Here is a 25,730-nt window from a genome sequence, read left to right on the forward strand (position 1 = left end):
TGTAAATGATAGGTTTTTGTAAATGTCAACATAACAGTTGACCATCCGCGTCTGATCTATTTTATTATAACTGTTGATGCAGAAAACATGTTTTCTTCAATTAGTTTATGATTTCATACATAAAAGATAGTTGTTGCCGAAAGGTTATATTTTGTATGTTGCAATGTACAAAGTTTTAAAATAGTGTGGTAATTTTCAATGTAAAATTTAGTTCAGATGAGGTTCAGAAAGTCTAGCTAGGCTATAACTGTTATTAGTTTTCCTACAAGTATTATCATGACTGTAAAAACAGATTACTTCCCTTGATTGTTAGTGTCGCTCCTCAAAGCACATGGCTTGTCACTGCCTCCATGTTGTAGCCAAGGTGCGGTAGTGGGCATGGACACAAATGTGAGTAGCATTGTTTGTTATTATAAGATATTTCAAGACATAATATGGAGATAATGTTTTGAAGGTCTTGTTAATTGTACATTTTATTTATATACTTTTTATTTCTTAATTTTGAAGTAATTTATTTAAAGTTTTCATGTTTTGATGTTAGGAATCATTTACTTAGCAAGTCTTTATTTTTCTGAATCTCACAAAGCCAAAGGAAAGAAATAATGACTTTGTCAATAGAAAAGAATAAATGTTTGGTGCGAGTCTGGATTTTTATATCTTGCATCCACAACAACATATTTATCTAAAAACGAGACAGTAACCCTTAACGAGAGTTGTGTTAAGCAGACAAAATCAATGTCCACCTGTTGTTCTAACACTCGGACAATTAAAGCATGCCATAAAGACAAATGATTTTTCCAGATATCAGCCCAAGTACTTCCGTTCCAGGGTTCAGGCTGTTACAATAAATGGTTAACATTGTCCTGCTGCGAAAGGGCTCCCTTATGCCCTCCTTCTATCACTGGCATCAGAGATTATAAACAAGTGCGAGGGGAAGTGATCACCTTCACCCCGGCCTATCGAGACTTCACACACATTACAACTCGTTAGTCCTGCCACTGATGACCTGATCACCTGTCGTATGAGGTCACAGCTGCCCTTCCTTCCCACTCACCCTGTTTTATGACGTCAGAACAGCCTTTGGCAGGATCCAGGCCAGGCGGACAGATACATGCGCAGATGCTGTTGTCGATGTAGGAGACGAAGCCGTCGTTGACGCAGGTCACAGCAGCTCCATTCGGACACCTTTCCTCTGAACAGAACACGAACAATGTGTGGATTGGCTACTTTATCTGATGACATCATATTTCCTTATCAACAGTGTGAAGTCTATTTCTGCTGTGTTTTTGCTGGAATATTACTAAACGATACTCACTCCTTGCCAACATTACTATCACTGGAAGAGTCGAAATAGTCTTTCTTGTTAGCGCAACCACCATATCCATTCACAACTCGGTTACTCGCAATAAATCCTTACAGCAACCAATTTTCTTTCGAGTAGTCTCGGATATTTCTGATGCTTTTGCCACTCCACTGTCGGCCAACCGTGATCCGAGGTCAAATGAAGACGTACCCGTGCAGCTGTAGGCGTGGGCGAGAGCGTGCCAGGAGTAGTACACGTTGCCCCTGTTCTGTAGCATGGGTTGGAGGTCTCGGAACAACACAGTCTGGGTGTACCAGCCATTATTTGAGTAACCCTGAATGAATAAAGAAGCATTGAATTTAAATATGAATGTAAAAACGTCCCGTACGCAACCTCCCAGTAGATATACGACAGTGGCCGTGAAACATTCCAGTAACATCAGAGTATGAAATAAGCCCAAAACACATACATCAGCGGCTGGTAACTCCAAAATGTTACTCGCCCCGAATGGAGTTAAAGATCTACAGAACATATTATCGTAAATGTTTACAACACCCTCGGGATAACTAGTTTTGAAATAAGTGGTAACCCCGTGTGGCGGCCGGACGTACCATATTCCATACCCTGGTAATAGATATCAATACAGCAAATGAGCGTCACCCAATGTACTTACAAAGGGAATTGAACCTGTGCTCTCGGTGTGATGAGCGACTGCCCTGACCACTGGATCACCACACAACACCATGCAACAGTGGATCCGTTCACACTGACAAAAAGGATATTCTCACACCGACAACCTAGCACCTAGCAGGACACGTGGCTCTTGCAGTAAATGAGACGTCTATGGACTGTCGATAATCTCACACCGACAACCTAGCACCTAGCTGGACACGTGGCTCTTGCAGTAGGTGAGACGTCTATGGACTGTCGATAACCTCACACTGGCAACCTAGCACCTAGCACCTAGCACCTAGCTGGACACGTGGCTCTTGCAGTAGCTGAGAAGTCTGTGGACTGCCGATCGAAGACTCGGTAGAGAAAGGAAACCATAGAGGAAGGAAGTGGTGTACACTTACTGTGGGGTTGTAATGCATATGGCTGGTCATGTCATATCGCAGGTCTACATAACTCCCTGGACTAGTCTTTCTGTATATACTCCAGTCGGCTGTGAAAACAGAAAACAGAAAATCAGCACAAATCGCGTTACTGGTGAACCGTTCGAACCAATATCCTGATGTCACCGATGAGTGGCAAACAACTGCATAGAGTACAGGATGTAAAGCAACTGTGACATGTACAACAACAATGTTCATCGTTTGGATTCGAACTCGGACCTCAGCGTCCACTCCAAACTGAATTAAATACCAGCAGCCGCCTCAGACCAACACTCTCCACACTCCGCTCTCCTCTCTGACTCGCCATGGAGGAATATGGCTGCTACATAGGACTGTAACCCTCTAATTTCATTCGCCCTAGGCATATGATGAACATCACGACATATCAGTTTTGATTATTCTTTCACCCGTCCTTCGCAGCAGCAGATTGTATAAAATATGCCCAGCATCCATGGGTGAAATGTTGATGTATAAAGTTAACCTGCAAGTCGATTGGACCAGACTTTTATCCCATAGTACATACTGATCTACATGAGAACGCTGACGTTACTCACACGGGTCAATGTTTTGGAAATTCGGACGAAGGTATCCCTCTCGCTTGTAGCTCCTATGTTCGTGAGGGAACCCGAGCGCATGTCCTATCTCGTGTGTGCAGGGGTACTGGAAGAACACATGGATGTGAAGAATGAGACACAGCTACTTTCCTAAACTCACTCACCAACTTACTCTCTCAAAGGCTATAATGAACACATTTTACAGATAACAACTCCTTTACATTTGTGCGACGTTTCAACACAGATTCTTGTGTCAAGCAGGAATGATAGACGAAGATGTGGAGATGTATTTATACCGAACATAAGGGAAACAACGTAATTAACTTTTGTGGGGCGGAAACCACAGATGTGCAAATGAAGGAGCAGTTACAAACGAGAAGATGATGTTCATACAATAGAGGGCTGATACAGTAAGTGGGCTTGGTGGAGAATTTTATAAAGGGTCGATGGTATGAATTATCCTTGGACCAGACAATTCAGTGATCGCCAGCATAAACATCGCTTTGTGCAACTGGGAAGCGATGACATTTGTCAAAAAGGGCATCGAGCCTGACAATCCTCCATGGGGTTCTGACGATCATTTCTAGGCAGTGATCTTCACTCTTCACTTGATCTGCAAGCTTTAAAATCTGTGATATCCCTTCTCATCGTGGAGTAACTGGAGCTGTTTATTTCAGTTAGCTTTGTAAATTCTGGTATTCCGTCTCTTCATAGAATAACTACAACCCCTCTTGACACTTGAAATAGAGGTTTGGAGTCTGGTACCCTGCTGCAGCATCTGATGTTCCTGCCATTCTCGCTCCCGCCGAAACCGACGTGGGACCAACATCTGTAACATTAGTTGGAGAAAGCATTAGACACCTTCACACTACAAACTCTCAGCGCCAGAGAGTACCCAGTCTGGAATGTCCACACAGAAACACTTGGTCTAAACGACAAACTGCTATCGGCGATTATTTGAAAATGATGAATAAAAAGCAGTCGTAATATTAGGTGACAATCTCGTACCTGAAGCTCAAATTATTTGAAGGTAAGAATGGTCATTGGTTTACTGATTTACTGATTTTCTCTTGGTAGTCAGGAGGAAAAATGTCGTAAAAGTTATTTCGGACACATGGCACGCAAGCATGCTAATAGAAGTCAACTTATCCTTGTTTGACAGTAGCAATGTTTTGGGACTATCTTTGAGCAACTATTAATAGTGCATTTAATCAAGTATTAAACAACGGTAAAAGCAGATCATAAATCATTCTTTAGACATACTTGATGGTTTCGACATTTGCTTTGATTCTTTAGAGAAAACAGTGTGTGTTTTGGGATCTGACTGAACAGATTTCTGATCAAGACTCCCAGCATCAAGACTCCCAGGACCACTATGGGTATCAGTAATTGGCCTTAAAACAACGTTTTGTTATGCAGTAGGGTAAACTGTATGGCTTAACATGAACATACTGAGCAGCAATGTATAGGTCAGTGTGTCAGGACTGCGTTCATGGTAATTGTGTTAACACAAGTTACTGCCGCGAATAATGCATTCAGTGCTATAGTTTCTAGTTACAAATATCACAACAAAGCGGATGCCGTACCCGCTCCAGTCGCCAAAGTTCAGATGACCCTCGTGTGAAAGGTCATACTTTTTTTTAGTGACGTCCTTGACCCAGGGTACAAACCGGATGCAGGTGTATTTCTCGATTCGCTTCTGGGTAACGAGGATTTCAAATCGGTCGTCGTCGTCTTGAACAAAACACACACTTTGAAACCATCACCATGTAAGCTTATCACGAGAACCTACCGCCTCATAAGAAATGACATTCCTGTGATGGTAATATAGTGTAGGTTTTAGATCACAAACAAGTTCAGAACATGAAATACATGAATAGAACACAAAACTACCTCAAACAATAACAAATCCATTTCTGTAGAAGTTCCAGAAGTAATAGCCATTACAGAAGCACTCGCACATTGTTGTTTTATATAGAATGAAACATTTTAAAAAAATAATGCTTCTGGTCATGATACATTGTTGAAAGTTAGTATAGCTGTTCATGTTTCGTCCTCATATGTACATTATAAGTTGTTCACATGGGTTGGTGTACCCTCGACGTTTGTTTATGTTCCTTGAGCCCGAAGTGTTTGTGATGTCAAAATTACTCGTGATGTCGTCATTGTGCTGTTCCTACCTACGTCATCCAGGAAGATGTATGGAACGATGCCTTTTGGCCACTGCCATTCGCTCCTCACGATAAGTCGACGTGACCTTGAAGTATTGTTGGAACTAGGGTCTTCTCGCTCTTCCTGCAGTAAACAACACAAACCAACTGGCATGAATCACGGCACAGGTTAATCATTTAGAGCTTGCACCTGAAACTGCAAAAAGCATATGTCGTCATACTAGCACCAACAATGATTTGGTAATAATGTTGTATAATATCAATATTAAAACACCAACATTAATATTATTTATTATTGTATATACATATACACTCCTCACAAAAGATTATAGTTTACGCCCCTCACATTTTCATTTATAAAACTTGCACATCATGGAATGGTGCAATAGAAAGGTGACACCTATATACACGCGATTAACAACATGCAATGAAATGGTATTGAGCAAGAATAGGCTAGCAAGTCATCAAAAGCATGTACTCTTGAAAAAATGTGCTGCGTTGATGGAGCAAGAGGTCTTGGACTGTGGAGCTGTGTTTACTGAGGCGTAAGACAAGAATGAGCACGAAAGCAAACTTCCATATGTCTTTGTATTCACCAAATGAACCTTTGAAGCTGCTGTTGTGGAATGTTCTGTCATGCTCTCTGTAACATGACTTCAAATAATGCCCCAAACATGTTCGATGGGATAAAGATCGAGTGACCTTTTAGGTTCGAACATATATGTGATGTTGTTGTTCATCATTAACAACTCTTTGCAGGTATCATCATCCACGGACGGATCATCCTCAATAACAATGAAGCAAGAAGCCGCTTGTTGTACCAGTGGTCACAGGTAGATTTACATGGATCTGGGTACATGTATGAAGAGTGAAGCGTGTTCATGCCATACATACTAAATGATTCTGAGGACGCTTGTGTTCGGGTGTTGTTATCAGTTGTTATCTGATAAATCGTTTTGGCAGTCACTAAAGATCATGCATATTTTTAATGTTTACCTTTCAGTAACATGTCGGTAAAAATCGCTATGGCCATTAATATAAATATTACACTGAAAAAACTTCTTTTTTGTTTGTGTGGAGTATATATTGAGATGCAGGTGCATCCTGTTTTAGTGTGGTACCAGCAGGGTATTACTCATGACTGCAACAGCAGCAAGTAAGGTTTCATGTCCTTAAATCAAACCCAATAAGTGAACTACATGTGTGTAGAATGAGGAACCGTTGGACATCGCGCTCAAGGATGATTCACTGCAAGCTGAAAGTGACAAGGTGGATCGTATGGTCTTGTACGGTCACTACGTCACAGTTCCTGTGCCATGTGGCGTTCGTGAAGTACTTAAGGACGCGCCAAACTGTTGGATACAAAACAATCACACTGTGAAACAAATGCCAAACATTGCTGATTGCTGCGTCAAACAACAATCACGCATTAAGACATATGCCAAATATTCCTGACTGCAAGATCACAAAGCCAACATCCTGTCAGAAACGTTTGTCCAGATAAATCAAACTTATGTTTACAAGAACAACAAACATGTTTATGTTTATTATACGTGGATTCACATTATGTTTGTTTGTTTCACATTCAGCTTTATTTAAGCAGTATGGCGTCAGTTCTGGGGGTCTCCCTTCCTTCTATGAACCTCTCCTCACCCACGTCACACACAGTCTCCTTTACCTCACGCAATCTCCACTTACATAAGTCACTTTCCGTCTCCTTTACTTCAGACACTTTCTACTTAACTACGTCACAAAACGCTTCCTTTACCTCTCGCAATCTCCACTTACCCACGTCACACAGGGTCTCCTTTACCTCACGCAATCTCCACTTATCCACGTCACTTTCCGTCTCCTTTACTTAAAGCACTTTCTACTTAACTACGTCACAAAACGCTTCCTTTACCTCACGCAATCTCCACTTATCCACCTCACTTTCGGTCTCCTTTACTTCAAGCACTCTCTACTTAACTACGTCACACAACGCTTCCTTTACCTCTAGCACTCGCTACTTACCTACATCACACAAGGCCTCTTTTCCTTCATGTAGTCTCTACTTACCCAAGTCAGTCTCGGTCTCCTTTACCTCAGGCACTCTCTACTAACGTCACACAAGGACTCCTTTACCTCAGGCACTCTCTACTAACGTCACACAAGGACTCCTTTACCTCAGGCACTCTCTACTAACGTCACACAAGGACTCCTTTATCTCAGGCACTCTCTACTAACGTCAAACAAGGACTCCTTTACCTCAGGCACTCTCTACTAACGTCACACAAGGACTCCTTTACCTCAGGCACTCTCTACTAACGTCACACAAGGACTCCTTTACCTCAGGCACTCTCTACTAACGTCACACAAGGACTCCTTTACCTCAGGCACTCTCTACTAACGTCACACAAGGACTCCTTTACGTCACACACCCTGTACTTACCTGCGTCAGTCTAGGCCTCCTGTCGTAATACACTATCAAGGGAAATTACAAAGTCCTAACCTCATCTGTCATCGTGATATTCAAATGAGATTCTTCCTCTGTTTCCTCAATGTTTCAGAACGTTACAGTTCCTAATGCCATCGTTATGATGTTCCAATATGTAATGCATTTTCCGCAAGTCAACATCACATTTTAATTTCATATAAAGAAATGCTTTGTTGTAACGACCCACAATACAGTTAATGTCCCATTCTGATGCTGCACATCTTGTAGACAGCAATGTCGTGTAATACACCTGACAGGGATAAAGGCTATTCCTCCCATTGGGGAACACTTACATCATCCGCGTTGCCTGGTGTAATACACCTGACAGGGATAAAGGCTATTCCTCCCATTGGGGAACACTTACATCATCCGCGTTGCCTGGTGTAATACACCTGACAGGGATAAAGGCTATTCCTCCCATTGGGGAACACTTACATCATCCGCGTTGCCTGGTGTAATACACCTGACAGGGATAAAGGCTATTCCTCCCATTGGGGAACACTTACATCATCCGCGTTGCCTGGTTCCTCAACGACAGTGCTGTGGTTGCTGACGACTGTGGCGTTACGTTTCCGAACGCTGTGTCCCTCTGGCGTGAGGTAGGCAAACTGTAAGAAAATGTAAACGAACCCTGAGCAGGTGTGAAGACAAACACAAATTATGAAAGAATTGCTGCTCTGTAAAATGTTTAGTCAACACGTGTATAATCTGGGAATCTTATTGACATCCACCACCACTGTAGAAAGATGAGCAACTGTATGGACGGTGGTTGCGCTTCCTCACTTGTGATTCTAAAATCAGAAATGTGATACCACCCATCATATGGATGAACCAACGATTTTATATCATTCAGACTATGGAATCCGAGAAGAGACATTGTCGCGTTGTTGCATCGTCGCCCTCTCAAACCCCCCCCCCACAACACCGCGACAATGCGACAACGCAACAATGTCCCTTCTCGGATTCCATATTCAGACAGATGACCCGGTAATTTGATACCATTCAGATAGGTAAACACTAATATTTTACTAATTAGGCAGGTTGAACCCGCCATATGAGGGCTGTCTGTACAGTAGGGAATACTGCTAGGGACATTTTTGCGATCTCGGACTTTGGAAGCAAGCTAAAGTGTTAGAATGCGTGAACAGGAAAACGGATTTGGCCAAAATTTAGCATTCTCGTGATCTCGTCTTTTTGGTACATAGAACTTTTTGCCAAAGATTGGCAGCGCTAGAGTGTGATATTTGGACATGATTAAAATTGGAAAGCTTCTTATGCGTGTCGTAAAAGGCGACAAACAGAATACGTATCATCGTATACCAGTTGCGTAGTTGCGTTGACCTCTGTCAGCAAACTCGACCAGAAATCGGCCATCTCTGAACACATCCACAAGAACCCTGGACATTCAATCCGATGGGAGGACACTAGGATACTATCTACCAACAACAACAACTGGCGCCAAAGGAAACTGCAAGAAGCCACCGAGATCCGGAGACAGAAACCAGCAATCAACCGTGACAAGGAGTGTACCTACCAAGTGCCTGGGACTTATTGATAAATTAATCTCATCTATCTGTGTACATTCTATCTATGTAATTCATGTATAGCCAATCTACCCGTGTACATCCTTATCTACTTGTGTTTGTACATCATCAACCCCCATGTAAACATGCCCACCAACCCTCATGTAGTCATGTACATCATCCTTAATCCCCAATCATGTGTTATGTAAACATCATCCACCATTGGCTTCCATCCTTATCCCCAATCATGTACATCGTCCTTACCCCCCCCTATCTGTGTTATGTAAACATATCCCATCATCTGTAATGTATTACCATTGGCTTCTATCATTGTTATCATAACTGTCGGGTTCCAATCAGCGCTTGTTTATACTGGCTTCCAGCTTTCATCAATTCATTCCACTTGTTACTTTGTTATTGTTTTACCTGTACATATAAATATAGCTCTGTACCCCATTCTCAATCAAATGATGAAGGAGTAAGCATTAACTCCGAAACGTTGTGTTCTCATATAAAGAAGTTGATATCCATAAAATCTTCATTCTTATGCGTTTCACTTCTAAATGCCCTTCAAAGACTTAATAAATACTATCACAATTCAAAGGGTCTTATGCAACATATGTCATATTTGGGATTTCACTTTCTTAGTAAAGTACAAATTCTAGTACTTTTTTCGGTTGAGTCCCATCCGGGATTCGAACCCGAACCCGAACGGCTCCCACGGCCGAAAGCTATGATTACACGATGCCAAATATGACATATGTTGCATTTGACCACTTTCTAAATGGCATCGTGTAATCATAGCTTTCGGCCGTGGGAGCCGTGCCAATTTACACTCATCAGAGGGGTACACAAAGTACGCAGTCTAAACTACCAGTTGTCCGACTTTCATTTTTGTGGAAGTCGCGGTGGCTGAGCGGGCTAGGCGGCTGACTTTGTGTGCTGGCGATTAGGTGCCTGACTCTGAGGGTGCGGGTTTGAATCCCGGATGGGACTCAACCGATAAAAGTACTAGAATTTGTACTTTACTAAGAAAGTGAAATCCCAAATATGACATATGTTGCATTTGACCACTTTCTAAATGACATCGTGTAATCAAAGGGTCTTCATCAGACAATAACTACTATCACAGGTCAAAGGGGTCTTCATCAGACAATAACTACTGTCACAGTTCAACAAGGTCTTTATCAGACAATAAATACTGTTACAGTTCACCAGATATCTTCATCAGACGATAAATAATGACACAGTTCAGCAGGGTCTTCATCAGACAATAAATACCGAAACAGTTCAACAGGGTCTTCATCAGACAATAAATACCGAAACAGTTCAACAGGGTCTTCATCAGACAATAAATACTATCACAGTTCAAAAGGGTCTTCATCAGACAATAACTACTATCACAGTTCAAAAGGGACTTCATCAGACAATAAATACTGTAACAGTTCACCAGGGATCTTCATCAGACAATAAATACTGTCGCAGTTCAACAGGGTCTTCATCAGAAAACAACTCATGCCACAGTTCAACAATTTCTTTGTAAACACAAACTGGTACCTACCGACAGGAACGTCCCACACGCCACACACACAGCAAGCACCAGCCAGACACGCGTCATCGTCTACGGCTGTGTACAAAATATCAGCGTATTTTAATGACGTACAGACAAAGTTTAATCAATTTATTTGGAAAAAATATGTTTCAACATCCCTGATAACAAGCTGCATAGAACGAACGGGTGCAGCTGTACTCTGCACTTGATGTTTTGACATCCGTGTGTAGTTCGTCCAAGTAATTTGCGTTTCACATGAAATGAAACCTGCTAGTCAATACAAAATCAATTGGGCAACCTCAATGAGCAGAATCAGTTACAGTTTCCTTGTGGTAACACGCCATGTTTGTGTGCTGCCCTACAGCGTGCTAGGGTTGTTCACTGGAGTGTCTGGTCCAGACTCGATCATTTAGAGACAATCACAATATAGCTGGATATTGCTTAGGCGGCGATAAACAACAAACAAACAAACAAAAATAGGGATTCGCAATATTTGCAATATTTACAATGAATCCCTGGCTATTGTTAGAGATTGGAATTTAGTTATTGATCATTCAAAGAATCTGGATCATTGTATAAATATTAACAATCATAAGGCAAGAAATATAATTTTAGTTAGGACTGAAACGCTTGAGTTTATAGAAGTTTGGAGGGAGCTTAACAAAAATTTAGGAAAATATACATGGGGGAAAAAACCAGACAACAAGCAAGACTGGACTTTTTATTATCACATATTTAATCGTGCACTTGATTCTGATATACTGCCTGGTTATAAAGCGGATCGCTCAGCTATGAGCTTTATTTTCTCAAACACTATAAATGAGGAAGGAGGCGGGGCTGTTGGAAATTCAACACTTCCATACTTTTTTTACATCCTGATTATGGAGATTTAGTTAGACCAATCCTGAAAGAAACAACAGATGAGCGCTCAGATGCTGACAGCAAAAGTGAAAAATATAAACGATGCTGAATTTAAACGTAAGGTTAATGACAGCCTATTTCTGGAAACAGTTTTATTTCAGACTTGTCGGTGTTATATTTTGCTGGATAGAATTCATTTGACATTTGAAATTTATTTCAATTTTTTGGCAATTTTGCAACAAGTTAATTGTGGAACTAGCAAATTGGTGTATAATCTTGGGAATTTGCTTAAGTTCCCTGACCCTGAGACAGTCAGTGAATTGCGCACTGAGAAAGTTTGAAACGGAGAGAGAAATAGAGAAAGAGAAAATAGAATTAAGAAAATTGTTGAAAGTGAATTGAAAAGGTTAGAAAAGTCATCTCAGCCCTACGATTCCTCCTCTGTTGACATTGCAAAGCATCCTAGATGTGTACGACCCTCTTCATGAGAAAGAAGTAGACAAATATTTTCTACATTTTCAAAAGTTGCTGCAACTCACAAGTGGCCTAGGGAGTCATGGACTATGTTACTGCAAACTGTTCTGAAGGGCAAAGGTCAGGATGCTTTTTTAGCCTTCAAGTTGTCGATACAGCAAAGCTCAGATTATGATCTTGTCAAGGGTACACTTGTAAACACAGGGGCTTGTATCGCTTTGAAACGGCGTTCGAGAGACATATAGATGTATAGACCCTACCCTAGTACTATATAAAAGGAAAGGGATGTAACGAAGAAACCACCCCCTCCTCGATCAAAGTTACATGTCACCGGGTAAAATATTTTTAAGGCAACGTCGAGGCCAACGGATCGAACGCCAGATGATTTCCCTACAAAATGAGCCATAAATGGTCACAATCGGATCATTATTTCAAAAGTTATACGCTACGAATCATCGAAAACAGCTACCACCGCAATTTCACGCCAAAATCATGGATCACCAAATACGGCAAAAACTCACCTTTTAAATTAGTTTATTAATTCCAGACACGTTGACAGCACCAGCGCTGGGCTGGATTCGATCGGCTGCGGCATTTCGTGGGTCGGAAAACTTATTGCAACATCTACATGTCATTTTCTCGACAGTAAGCAAACATTTTCACCAAAATCGCTGGCAAACCTACTCACTTGTCGGCCATAAGTGACCTTGACATTCAATGAACTGAGCAGATCCGCGCAAACAGACTCGGGTCATCCGATTGGCCACTGCCACTGGATATTTTATTTCCCACCAATCGGATGACCCGAGTCTGTTTGCGCGGATCTGCTCAGTTCATTGAATGTCAAGGTCACTTATGGCCGACAAGTGAGTAGTCCTTTTATATAGTACTAGGGTAGGGTCTATACATCTATATGTCTCTCGAACGCCGTTTCAAAGCGATACAAGCCCCTGTGCTTGTAAAGGCTTATGAGTTAGTGCCTGAAGCTTATACTCAGAAGTTCAGAAAAGGCACAATGAGACTTTTGTAGAGTTTGCTAGAGAAAGGGAAACATTGTTTGACAGGTGGTGTGGGTCTAAGGAAGTCACAAATTTTGGTGGTTTGAGACAGTTAGTTTTGATGGAAGATTTCAAGCAGGGTCTTCATTCTGACGTTAAGACTGTTTGGATGAATAACACGTTGATGACTTATATAAGGCCGCGATGTTGGCAGATGATTATTGTTTGACTCACAAGAGTTCTCTTAGGTCTCCAGGTAATAAAAAGTTTTCGGGCCAAAAGGGTTTTTCCTCGGTTAAGACTTCAGGACATGCAGGTTACAGTGGTGTTAGAACAGGTTCAAATTCTAGTGGCAAGCAGTCACATACTTTTCAGTCTAAGCCAAAGACTACCAGTAGCTCTGATCATATTTGTGCATGTTGTAAGGAGGTAGGTCATTTGATTTCTGTATGTCACAAACTCCAGTTTAAAAATCAGGCTTTAAGGTAGCGGTTTTGAGTTACCTCCCTTTGAGCATGTGATGTATCTACTTTCGAGAGTCGCAAAATTCTATGTTAATGACGATGGTGGCACATGTTCTCCAATGTCAAGAATCAGTGACTATATATATATATATATATATATTTGTCCTATTTGTACACCTCAACTTCTAAAATGCCACTCAAACAAAAGGAATTTTAATTATTTTGGACTTGTACGATGAGCAAGGTTTGGTCTCTTATGAAGATTTGTGAAATGCATATGGGATACGGGGTACATATTTAGATCTTGAATATATTCTATGCATTGTACCTTAATCGTCGGAAACGGCTACAGATATATGTACAAAAATGACATGAATATAAATTATTTACAAAAGAATGTTTTATGACAAATTTCTGTCTGATAGTGTTGTGCCATACATCTGCCATCAGTGGGAAAAATTATTCAAAGATTTTGAATGGCTATATATAATATAATTGAAAGTTCTTAAACTTCTAGATTTTCAATTTAAATGTTTGCATGAAATTGTTCACACCAAAAGAGCATATTTAAAGATGAAACTCGTTGACAATTCATTCTGTGCTTTGTCATACATATTGGGAATGTGGGGAAACAAATCAATTTGGAATGAACTTTGGACTAATCAAATCATACAGGAATTACAATTGAGAAAATCTTCAGGTTTGGTTTGGTACTCAAGTACTAACCCACAGCTTTATTATATAATACTGTTATACATCTATACCTGTGCCCTGAAAAAATATCCCCAACTTTGAAAACGTTATAAAGAATTTAAAAGACATATTCATTGTTGAAAATTTACATCCAAAAGAAACAATGTTTTCGATATATTCTCAAAACATGGTCTCTTATATTCCCACTATTTGATACAGATGACCATTGTTAACCGCTGACCTTCCATGTTCCAGATTCTGGTTATCCACGAACCTTGCATTAGTTCGAGAGAAAAAAATGGTTCGCAAGCTAGTGTTTTTCAATAAACATTGTTTGTGGTCCGGGATCTGTGTCCCCACTGTATATTTGGATAATACTACTGTGAAACATTAAGACCCTCGCGAATGAATGTAACGATGTAATAATGAGTTTGTAACGTCATGTAAATGTGCACTTTATCGCCTGATAAAGTACTGTCGGCGACACCCCATCATATCCCTGAAAACGGTATAAGAATCTGAAATTCCTCAATTATGAAAATAAAGAAATTGATCATCCATACAAATATGTCATCCCTTCCTCTGTATGTTGTTGACCCGTCCGGTGGTCAGTATTTGGCAAATCAGTGATTGGGGATAACTGCCTTGTCATACAACATTTGAACACAATGTCCAGCTGTAGACAAACACTAGCTGAAACACTCATTCCTGTTCATATGCATGTGCCTTTACTCTCATTTCTACTGCCGATAAAGGTATTACCATCTCTTGCATGTGGTTTATACCTTCCTAAGAATATGTATATTATTGTTTACTGCACAATGTCCGTCCTACTGAAATACAAACAAACTAAACCAAAAACAAAACAAACAAACAAAAAGCTATTCAGACAACGGCCGGTTTGGTGAGTGCGTGGGTGCGTGCGTGGGTGCGTGCGTGGGTACGTGGGTGAGTGAGTGAGTGAGTGAGTGGTATGTCATATATTCAAGGAAGCTGCCAGCGAGTAGTCAGTTTTGAGAACAGTACAGACATCACGGAATGAAGATGAACCGATGTTCAGACAGTTCCGTAATGGACAGGTGCAGACATGTGAGAGGAAAAGCGACTGAACAAAACGTACCTTACAACACAGGAAGAGATAGTCGGTTATCGAACGATTAAACAGAGAACTATATGTCACAACGTCTTCCTAACGGAAGCCCATCTGTCTTGTCGTGCTGTCACAGATCCTAATATACAGGTGCCGGCGAACACGTGGCACATTACAATGCACACCTCAAAACAATACAAACACATTACAACACACACATGGAATGATATGATCTAAGATATCTGGACATCTCTATACCGTAATCTCGAGTTACTGGAATCCAATAATTACCTCTAAAAGCTTTCTTGTCACACTAATCTGTGTTTAGTATTACTATCGTACGTACACAATTTCTATTTCGCCGTGGACATGTGAGCTAAATGTGATGAAAAAGTAAACAGGTTTATAAAACATTTGACAGTATTTCAGTTTCCCATTTGAACGTTTGCTATGAATAAAATACTATGCAACAAAAAAGAAACTCTCAGTGTCAATGGCAGTATCAGAAAGCTATGTATAACATTCACTTAAACTGGACGACTGTGCATTTCATACATTTGTCTTTATACATCAATTTTTACATGAACGCATATAAGTTTCATTGAAAGAAAATGAAAAAACAGAATGTATGTGCAAGCTGTGGCCGATGTCATGTGCGCTGACAATGACTACAGTTCGACATTACGTCATACTATCTGAACTTCTTACACTGTACACCCCTGCAAGATGTCTCAGATCCCTGAATCAACATTTACTTACAGTCCCCAAAGTCAGACTTGTCTCCTATGGTCAGAGGACCTTTACCTACACCGCTGCTATGGTTTGGAATTCACTGCCAGCTGACATCAAATGTGCCGAATCACTGAACTCTTTCAAGTCCCTTCTTAAAACCCATTACTTCTCCATACTATTATTAGCCTTCTCTTAGATCTTTCTTCCTTTTTTAATTCTAACTATTAGTAACGTAATATATATGTTAAACATACATTCACCTTTCTTTGTAGCGCCCTGAGCGAGCATCGAGTGCACGGATACAGGCGCAGTTACAAATACCCACTGTTATTATCTATTATTATCATTATTATTACTTATGGCGATTTGTTAGGAAAGGAAATATACCCGGCTGAAGGCTTGTAGCTACAAGTAATATTGTGAAAACTGTATATGGTCAACATATGTCATATTTGGGATTTCACTTTCTTAGTAAAGTTCAAATTCTAGTACTTTTTCGGACGAGTCCCATCCGGGACTCGAACCCGCACCCTCAGAGTCATGCACCGAATCGCCAGCACACAAGCTCAGACGCCTAGCCCGCTCAGCTACCGCGACTTCCACCGAAAAGGAAGTCGGACAACTGGTAGTCTAGACTGCGTACTTCGTGTACCCCTCTGATAAATGTAAATTGGCACGGCTCCCACGGCCGAAAGCTATGATTACACATTGTCATTTAGAAAGTAGTCAAATGCAACATATGTCATATTTGGGATTTCATTTTCTTAGTAAAGTTCAAATTCTAGTACTTTTTTAGTTGAGCACACAAACTCAGCCGCCTAGCCCCTCAGCCACCGCTCAGCCACAATAGCATGACCACGTGTTGACAAACCTGAAGCGTGTGTGAAGTGTGAAGATGTTAAATCGGAAACTCAGAAGCTGAATCACAAAGCGAGGGAACTACAAAGTTTTTACACTGAAATCCGTGACAGAACTGCGAGAGATTTTGATGATGTTTTCTATGTCACTGATACTACATTTTAAGGTCAGAGAGATATGAAGGAAGCAGATATAGATCTCAAGACCAGATCTATGAGAGGAAATCTGCTATTTCATGGAATTCCAGCAATGTCATGAGAAGACTCTTGGGACACTGTGAAACCAATCTGTTACGTGTGCACAGGACTGGGCCCCGTACATAAACCTCCGACGAGTAGCTGCCAATTTGCCAATCCTGATGAGCACTGAGAAATATTGACCAGCAGTAACGCACTAGAAAAATACCAATTATGGAATCAGCCGACAGTTTCCCCTGAAATTGTTCAGAGGCGTGAAGAACTAATGCCAACATTCAAAGAAGTAAAGAAGCAAGGTATGCGAGTCAATCTGACCGTGGACAGATTTCACATCGAAGGACGAGGCTGCTGTCCTGGTGAAGACCCTTTTGAAATCTGCTCATGCTGCAAGCCAAAACGACAAAACGTAAGGTACCGAGAATCAACCAGAATTTATCTGACGATGGAAGTCAACAATTTTGTGACCTACAGGACACCGATAATGCATCTACAAGTGCAACGCGACATAATATGACCAAATCATAATATGATCCCAGATAATCCCTTTGCTGCCTGCTGGTAAACTGGGGGTGCAAAGTTCAACTGAACTGACGCTAACACTAGTGAGTAATTAAATTAAATGTTTAAATTATTGCATTATGGCAAACTCACTAGTTCAGCACACATTCATCCCGAATTCTCGAGGTATTACTATGCAATGGACACAAGTTCCGAGTAAAAACCAGAAGAGAGACTGGGCACTGGAAGTGTTGTAAGACTGATGATCAACGCTGCCAACATTACCACCTACAGGAACTTCATCTACAAGGCAGGCTGAGTGGACCAAGAGTAATGGGTGAATGAATGAATCCATAAATAAAAAGAGTATGAAGATGAGATTTTCTTTTCATCTTGTACTTCAAGTCATCATCATTGGTTATTGGACAACCACATACGGTCTGACCGGCTTGGGTGACCAAATATCACAGACCGACAGGAGAGCAAATATAAAGTTCACCTTTTCTTCTCAGGTGTTATCGCGCTCCACTGATCTAGAACCTTTAAACAATAGGTGTCGGACAAGTGGGAAGACCCCGTCCAGGGCCATGTCCCAGATCCCACAAAAATGAAATCAGATGCCATCCATGTCAGCTTTAGAGAAAAAAGGTCAAAGCTGATCACAGACCAGTACCGAGTACCTACCAAGAGGAAGTTAATGTAACAAAACTGCATGTATATTTTAGCATAGTTAATAATGAAATATCTGTCAACATGAAACATCTAGTCAATTGTCTAACATGTGCCTCCTATTAATTTTCAGCCCCCAAATGATGCGTGCATGTGATATTGTGGATATAATGTGATATTATATAGTAATGTATGTTTGTAGCATGGTGATAGTACTAATGTTGCCTAATGGTTGTATTTCATAATACTATTGACGAGATTAATGAAGATGATAATACACCATTACACAGTAGGGGATATTGGAGTTACAACATTGATAAATCCAGATTATGAAGCCAACTGGGAAACAGATGATGAAGGAAATTAAGGGGAAATGTGACAATCTATTCTTTTCCTTTGAAACCGTTTCATTTGTATGGATACATATTTCTTTTTCTCATAGGCATTGGCTAGTGGTGTGCCCGCAAACTGGAATGTCCTCAACGTTTTTTGAATGGAATATATATGTTGAAATAACTGAATGAAAGAAGTCACAGTATCAATTTATGGATAGCATAATAATTCCGGACCATATTACACAGGGAACAAGTTGTCCTGCACGCTCATTCATGAGTGTCCTCTAACCCCAGATAATTCCCCGTCAGCTACTGGAAAACTGGAGGCACCCTATGGCTCATTGTGACTTAACATACTCTGTACTAACTCTTGTTAACTGAAAACCAACAGAAAACAACAACAAAAACAACAGAACAACGGGCAGTAACAGGGGGAATATTAGTTGTGATCAGATCTGATATCACAAGTCACTTAAAAAAGTTGGAGTGTAAGTAGGTGTATATTCTTTGGTTTGAAACATCATGTGAGTTCCAACAAGTGTCAGACTATGAACAAAATGACACTGTGTACATTGGTATAACATATATATCCTCCGCAGGATCACGATGTCACACAGATGAAACATCCCGGCAAATAAATTAAATATCGACTAAACCTGAAAATATAGTAATTGTTGGTGCTATGAACCCGCGAACAGGTACTTGACGAGATTATGTCACTGTCGAGTAGACTATCGTCCACGCATATATATTACCTGGTGAAATAAGTGACGTCATTGCCGATTCTGAAATACAAGAAGCTGGTATCAGCTTGAGAGATTTAATCAAGATTAAGGCAGAATTAATCCACACGGTTATAAACTCCATGAACTGTGTAAAAACAATAACATGTACATTGTCAACAGCAGAATGGGAGCAGACAAAGGTAGCGGTGAGGTAACTTCTAAAGGGGTTAGTTTAGTGGATTATTCAATCGCAAGCGCAAATACGAGCTAGGAAAATCTTCACAGTGCACGACTTTCACCCATTGTACTCCACGCTCCTATATCTTGATAATTGATCAGTTTCACACAGCAATGTAAGCGAAGCGCCTCTATCGACCATGTAAGCCACATTCGTAAATGGAACAAAACACTTGTCAATGATTACGTAGATGCCGTTTACAGAACCATTGTCGACTCTGTTGTTAATGACTTAAATTCCTCAAGCAATCCACTTGATGTTATCTCCGCAGTAAACGAAGCAAACGATAAAATAAGCAATGTGCTTGTCACCGCAGCCCGTAAAGTATTTGGGTTTGTTAAAAAGTGAAAATTTATGAACTTTACTCCAGAAAAAAGAAAACAACAGGCATCTTTCTGAAAACAATCCGTAAACTATTACGAGGAAAATACTTTGAGTTGCTAAAGGTGTTCAAAACCTATCGCAGCGTTTCAAATGAAAACAAGACCAATGTATGTGTGGCGTTCGTCAAGGTGAATGTTTATCGCCGATACTATTTACAATATTCCTGAATGATCGTGAATATAATTTAAGAAAATGACAAATGTAAAGGAGGTGAAATACATCTCGATCGTTTTAACAATCGATTAGAAACTATGATGAATCTGTGGTGATACCCGCTGGAATTTGAAATTAAATCACGAATGCTCCTCTACTGGGGAACTAATTACAGGAAAGGCTTCTAAACTTTCTTTCCTAGTTTATAGATTTCTATGTAATGATAGTACCCGTGACACATCTGGCTATACACGGATGGCCTATATTGAGGACACGATTGACAAAATTGGAATGAGCTATATTTGGGCTACAAAGGCCTAATATACTCATGGATAAATTTAAGGGAACGCATGAAATAGCTGTGACTTTTAATCGTTGAAACAGTAAGAGAAAGGTTCATACAGATGAAAAGGCTTATGTCAAGTGATGAAAATCAATATCGGGCGTGTCCCCCGTGTCTCTGGAGAACTGCTTGGCATCGTCGTGGCATGCTGCGAATGAGTGTACGGATGGTACCAATCGGAATTCTACTCCTTTCTTCCTGGACAGCCACGACAAGTTCATTCAAATTGTTGGGTGTAACAGATCTGTCCCGAACAGTGCGACCAAGAACATCCCAAAAATGTTCGATGGGGTTAAGGTCAGGACTTTTAGCCGGCCATTGCAACACCCAGACACCTGCAGACTTTAGTCTTTCCCAACAAACATGAGCGGTGTGAGGGCGGGCATTGTCATACTGGAACTCGAACATTCGACCTGATGTGTGCGCAAAGGGGATCGCAATCGGGTTCAAGATCTCGTCACGATATCGTACACCTGTTATCCTGCCATCAACACGCACAAGATCTGTTTTGTGGTTAAAGGTAAATCCGCCCCCCACCATAACAAAGCCCCCTCCATAACGATCATGCAGTTTGATGGTGCAGGCACTGTGACGCTCCCCAACACGTCTCCAAACTCGAATTCGACCGTCATTATGGTCTAGCGTGTACCTGCTCTCATCACTAAACATGGTGTTTCTCCATTGACGTACGGTTCTTCCTCCATGGTTCCGTGCCCACTGCAGTCTCAAGCGTTTGTGTTGTTCAGTCATTTTGATTTCAACCAATGGACGGCGGCTTTTTAGACCAGCCAGTTTAAGACGATTACGCACTGTACGTGAACAAATTCTGACGTTTGTTCTTCATCTGAATTCCGTATTGATTTTGGAAGAGGATTTGAACCTGTCTCGCAAAACAGTAAGGCGTAAGGCCCGCTCATCCGGTGAGGTGGTTTTCTTTTTCCGTCCCCGACCACGCCTCATTCTGACGCCACCAGTCGCTCTATAGAGATTCCAAAGTCTGGATATAACGCTAACAGATTTGTGAAAAGTTGTTGCAACCTGCCGTAATGAGCTTCCACCATTAACCATGCCAGTTGCCTCCCGTTTCTGTGCCAAAGTTAAGTACTGTCTCGCCATGTTAACAATGTTTTAACCGTTGTGTTTGACAGTGCACATACACGTCACGTGTAAATCTAAGTGCATGTAACTTTAGGAGCATGTAGTGCACGTGCATGGAAATCATTATGGTGAGTTTGAGTGAACTGTTCTTCACGAAAACGATAATACACGGCGCTGAAGTTAGTAAACAGAGTTGTCCTAAGAAACATGCGTTCCCTTAAATGTTTCCATGAGTATATAATAGCCTTAAAGCACTTAAAGCATACAGACTGAAAGAAATCAGTATACATATCTGGGTATCAAGAACAGAAAAATCCTCAAGAGGCGCTATTTATAAAATTTTGAAAATTCTGAATTGAAATATGAAGCCTATCTGAATTTATGAATTTATTACATCGTAATAATCGGAGTGCGTTACTTAATTTCAGATCTCAAAACCATTATCTACTATCAGTATTACCTTGAAACAGGATGATGGATTAAACCTCCCAGGAATGAAGGATCATATTAACAGCTATTTCTGTAGAAACCCAAATATACACAAAATAAACCAGCCTTTTTCGTTCAAACAAACAAGGATCAATTAGGAAATTAACAATATTTTGCAAAATAATAATAAGTATAAGTAATGCCACCACAAAAGACGACGCACGAGTGTAACATTGTTTATTAACTTGTTAAATGTACATACATACGGCTCATCCCTGCTTTCAAGCGATATGTATATATGACCATTTTATGTTTCATATCGGTATTTAAGTTGCACATCATGACGTAAACGTGTACCTCTAATGCCGCAGAACGTGGCCGTATGCTGACTGGCATGGTCCCATTGGTCATACGCCCATTAGTCCTACACCCACAAGTCATACCTCAAATGAGGGTTTAGTTAAAAAAACAACCGATATGCACCCCCATGCGCAAAATGGACTACCCCGCTAATCAGAGAGCTTAAAGGCCATAATCATACATACTGTATGTTTTGTTTCTCTGATTCGTTATATAATTTGTTTATGTGGTGTATAGAATATCGCTGTTGCATGGGATGTTTGAGCAATGAAACATGTTATTTTAAAAAAAGCTTTTCTTGTCTTATCCAATACGCAATAACCGTTTGTGTGGTTGAAACAAGATGAGGTTGTGTGTGTTGTTGCAGTAACAGTAAAACAACAGTGCACAAAGTGAGTGAGTGAGTTGGGTTTAAGCCGCTCTCAGCAATATTTGATCAATACCACAGCGGGGGACACCAGAAATGGGCTTCACACTTTGTACCCGAACCGGGTCTTTGGCATGAAGAGCGAACGGTTCCAGAGATGTCACCACGCGAACGCCTAACGGTTTACCACCTTCACATAGCAACGTGGGAAACTTTCGAGCCTTGCCACCATATGTGAACTCACCCTTGTCACCCTTGTTAGAAAAAAGAATTTTGGAAAACTTAAAACCGTTTTCTTGTGACCATTTATGTGCCTTGTTTAAACGAAGGTGCAATTGTCTTTCAATACTATTCATGTTGGAACCCCGACATGACATATCAAAATCATCAACGAACAGAGAGCCGTGGACATTGCCATTTAGAACTTTAGCCAGACTATTTACTTTGATATGAAAAGAGTGACAGATAAAATGCTTCCTTGATCATAATCATAGATGTCAGAAAGAGTGGATCCAACTCTTACCTTGAATAGTCCATCTTCTAAAAACCGTGAAATAAAATTAGACATGCGACCACGAAGGCCCGTCATATGGAGATCTTTCCAAAAACCACATTTCCAGGCAGTGTCTTATGATTTTTCTAGATCAAAGAAAATAGAAACAACATGCTGCGTTTTAATAAAACCATCGCGAATAGCGAGTTAGTGAGTTTAGTTCTACGCTGCACTCAGCTATATGGCGGCGGTCTGAAAATAATCGAGTCTGGAAATAATCGAGTCTGGACCAGACAATCCAGTGAGCATCGATCTGCGCAATTGGGAACCAATGACATTTGTCAACCAAGTCAGCGAGCCTGACCACCCGAACCCGCTAGTCGCCTCTTACTACAAGCATAGTCGCCTTTTATGTCAAGAATGGGTTGCTGAAGGCCTATTCTACCCCGGGACCTTCACAGATCTCGGTGTTTCACATGAGATACATCTCCTCCTATTCTACCCCGGGACCTTCACGGATCTCGGTGTTTCACATTAGATACATCTTCAGCTTTACCTTTTATTGCTTTTTGTAACAGAAAAGGAGAAAATGATCTCAATTTACGATCTTCTGGTGCTTCAAGAACTATAGAAATGGGCCAGATGTCTCGCTCTGAATAACCCAGTCGGCCAACAATTTCATCATCTGAGTGAGAATGTGTCCTTTTGTCCTTTTTAGAGTTTTTTTTCTTTTGGTGCTATGATGATAAGAATATGTTTCATCAATGCTGCTCCCCGCCCACCATGGAGCGCCAATATGGCGATGTTAAACGTCAGCGGATCTCCGGCAGACTAACACCAAGAGGTTACAGTATGGAAGTACTCCAGTATGGTATCATACCAGACTGGCCCATGAGCCACCGACTACTGCGCTCTAGGTAAGTGATTCTTATCAATAAATTTCACATTCAGTCAAAAAGTAGTTAATTTCAATGTTTTTTTAACCAAGGCCCAAACATATGTAATTCAATAAGTCAAATTTGTGCAAATCAATAAACTGCACAGGGCCTGGCGTAACCAGCCTATCGATAAAACAGGGCCCATTCTACCACCCGTCTAGCGAGACGTGAAAGCGATAAAGAGAGAAAGCGATATTATCCACTATTCAGATGTCTGTGCACGATGGATTACAAACAAGGGCTCAGTCGCCATTGCTCAATAGTATTTAATGGTCATGAGTAACGTTCTTGCGAGTGATTGGCGTCACGTGACTTGACGTTTAGAGAATATCTACTACAGATGTAGACTATACTGGCATACTGTTTACACGTTTGCAATAGACATACCGTGAAATACCGGAAACATTCATTCTGGGAAGTGACTAAAGGAATAACATAAACTAGTGGGCAAAGGAAGCGGAACACTCTTATTTGTGGTTTATAAACTCAAAGTAAAACATGCAAACCATTATGGAACATGGTGAATACAGACTTTTTCTGTAAAATCCACTGTCTGTTTCGTACCAGACAGCGACGTACAGACTTTGCTCAATGTAACCTACGACGGCGATGTTCCTGGGCACCACGATGTTCCTGGGTCACCACGGTGGTTTTCACGTAGAGGACGTCGAGCTCTGATGCCTGCTGCACGTAGACGTCATAGCATTGTACGTCGACGTTGAGCCGTTGCCGCCGTTTCCACAGCGGACCGGTTGCGCAGATAAAGAGTACGCAGATAGCAGTCTTCCTGTATGGGGTCGTCACAAGTGGTCTTCCTGATTGTGGCCTGTCTTGGCTGCTGCCAGCGAGCCTGTAAAGTTGGAACAACCTGATGGTGGTAAATAAAACACATAAAAAATGGAAAAACACACACCCAATCCCACGTCCCAACACACACACACACAAACACACACGCCCCATCCACTCCCTTGACCCTAGCATGTCAATGTTACCCGATCTACCCACTCAACCATAAAACAAGTCAAGATGCGTAGCTTTAGCTACTTGTTGGGCAATTGTTATTGACCGTTGCAATGATCATTACCATACCCTTTGGCTTCGAGCTTAATGAGCCGCGTTTATCTCTGGAACGCTTGATGGTGTTCACCACCCATCCGTAGCCCACGTGAGTGTATTTTTTCAACAAAGCTTGGATGGTTTGTAACGAGGTATTCGTGGTCGAAGGGATAGAGTTGGATTGTGATGACTCACTGCTTGCCTCTGAAATAGGATACGATATACTTGGTGTGCCATCCGGATGAGGTTTTTGGACCCACATTTTTATGGTGAGCCAACTCCTCGTCGATCTTGCTGACGACAAGGAGTTTAACGTCTTTTGACGTCAATGTTAGACTGTACAGTCATCCACCAGCCTCTTACGATAGTTCCCCACATCATGTGTTGTGCGTACATATTGCACTTTGACCGGCACGATGTCCTCCAAAAAGGTGAGGCATTTCCTCATGCCAGAATAACCTTTCAACCCACGTTCTTTGGCTTGAACTTCGAGCGCTTTGAAGGTGAAGGGCTTGTCAAAGTTCATGCTCTTTATGCGAGAATAGCCAGTCACGACTTCTCATGAGAGTTGTCAGGTCTCTGA

The 25,730-nt window shown here is 41.1% G+C and overlaps 1 protein-coding gene across 1 annotated transcript in view; it reads right to left on the reverse strand.

Annotated features, from left to right (window-relative positions):
• The window catches only part of LOC137281982 (uncharacterized), a 105,570-nt gene extending 90,180 nt beyond the window's left edge, over positions 1 to 15,390 (reverse strand). The window contains exons 1-10 of the mRNA XM_067813730.1: positions 15,305 to 15,390; positions 10,704 to 10,769; positions 8,126 to 8,227; positions 5,153 to 5,267; positions 4,559 to 4,706; positions 3,738 to 3,801; positions 2,973 to 3,078; positions 2,380 to 2,468; positions 1,514 to 1,637; positions 1,055 to 1,192 (exon numbers count right to left, since the gene is read on the reverse strand). Of these exons, the coding sequence (XP_067669831.1) occupies positions 1,055 to 1,192; positions 1,514 to 1,637; positions 2,380 to 2,468; positions 2,973 to 3,078; positions 3,738 to 3,801; positions 4,559 to 4,706; positions 5,153 to 5,267; positions 8,126 to 8,227; positions 10,704 to 10,760 (943 nt within the window). The 5' untranslated portion in view covers positions 10,761 to 10,769; positions 15,305 to 15,390. The remainder of the gene's footprint in view (positions 1 to 1,054; positions 1,193 to 1,513; positions 1,638 to 2,379; positions 2,469 to 2,972; positions 3,079 to 3,737; positions 3,802 to 4,558; positions 4,707 to 5,152; positions 5,268 to 8,125; positions 8,228 to 10,703; positions 10,770 to 15,304) is intronic.
• Positions 15,391 to 25,730: the final 10,340 nt, after the last annotated feature.

The sequence above is a fragment of the Haliotis asinina genome, chromosome 4 (assembly GCF_037392515.1).
Source record: "Haliotis asinina isolate JCU_RB_2024 chromosome 4, JCU_Hal_asi_v2, whole genome shotgun sequence".
NCBI lineage: Eukaryota > Metazoa > Mollusca > Gastropoda > Lepetellida > Haliotidae > Haliotis > Haliotis asinina.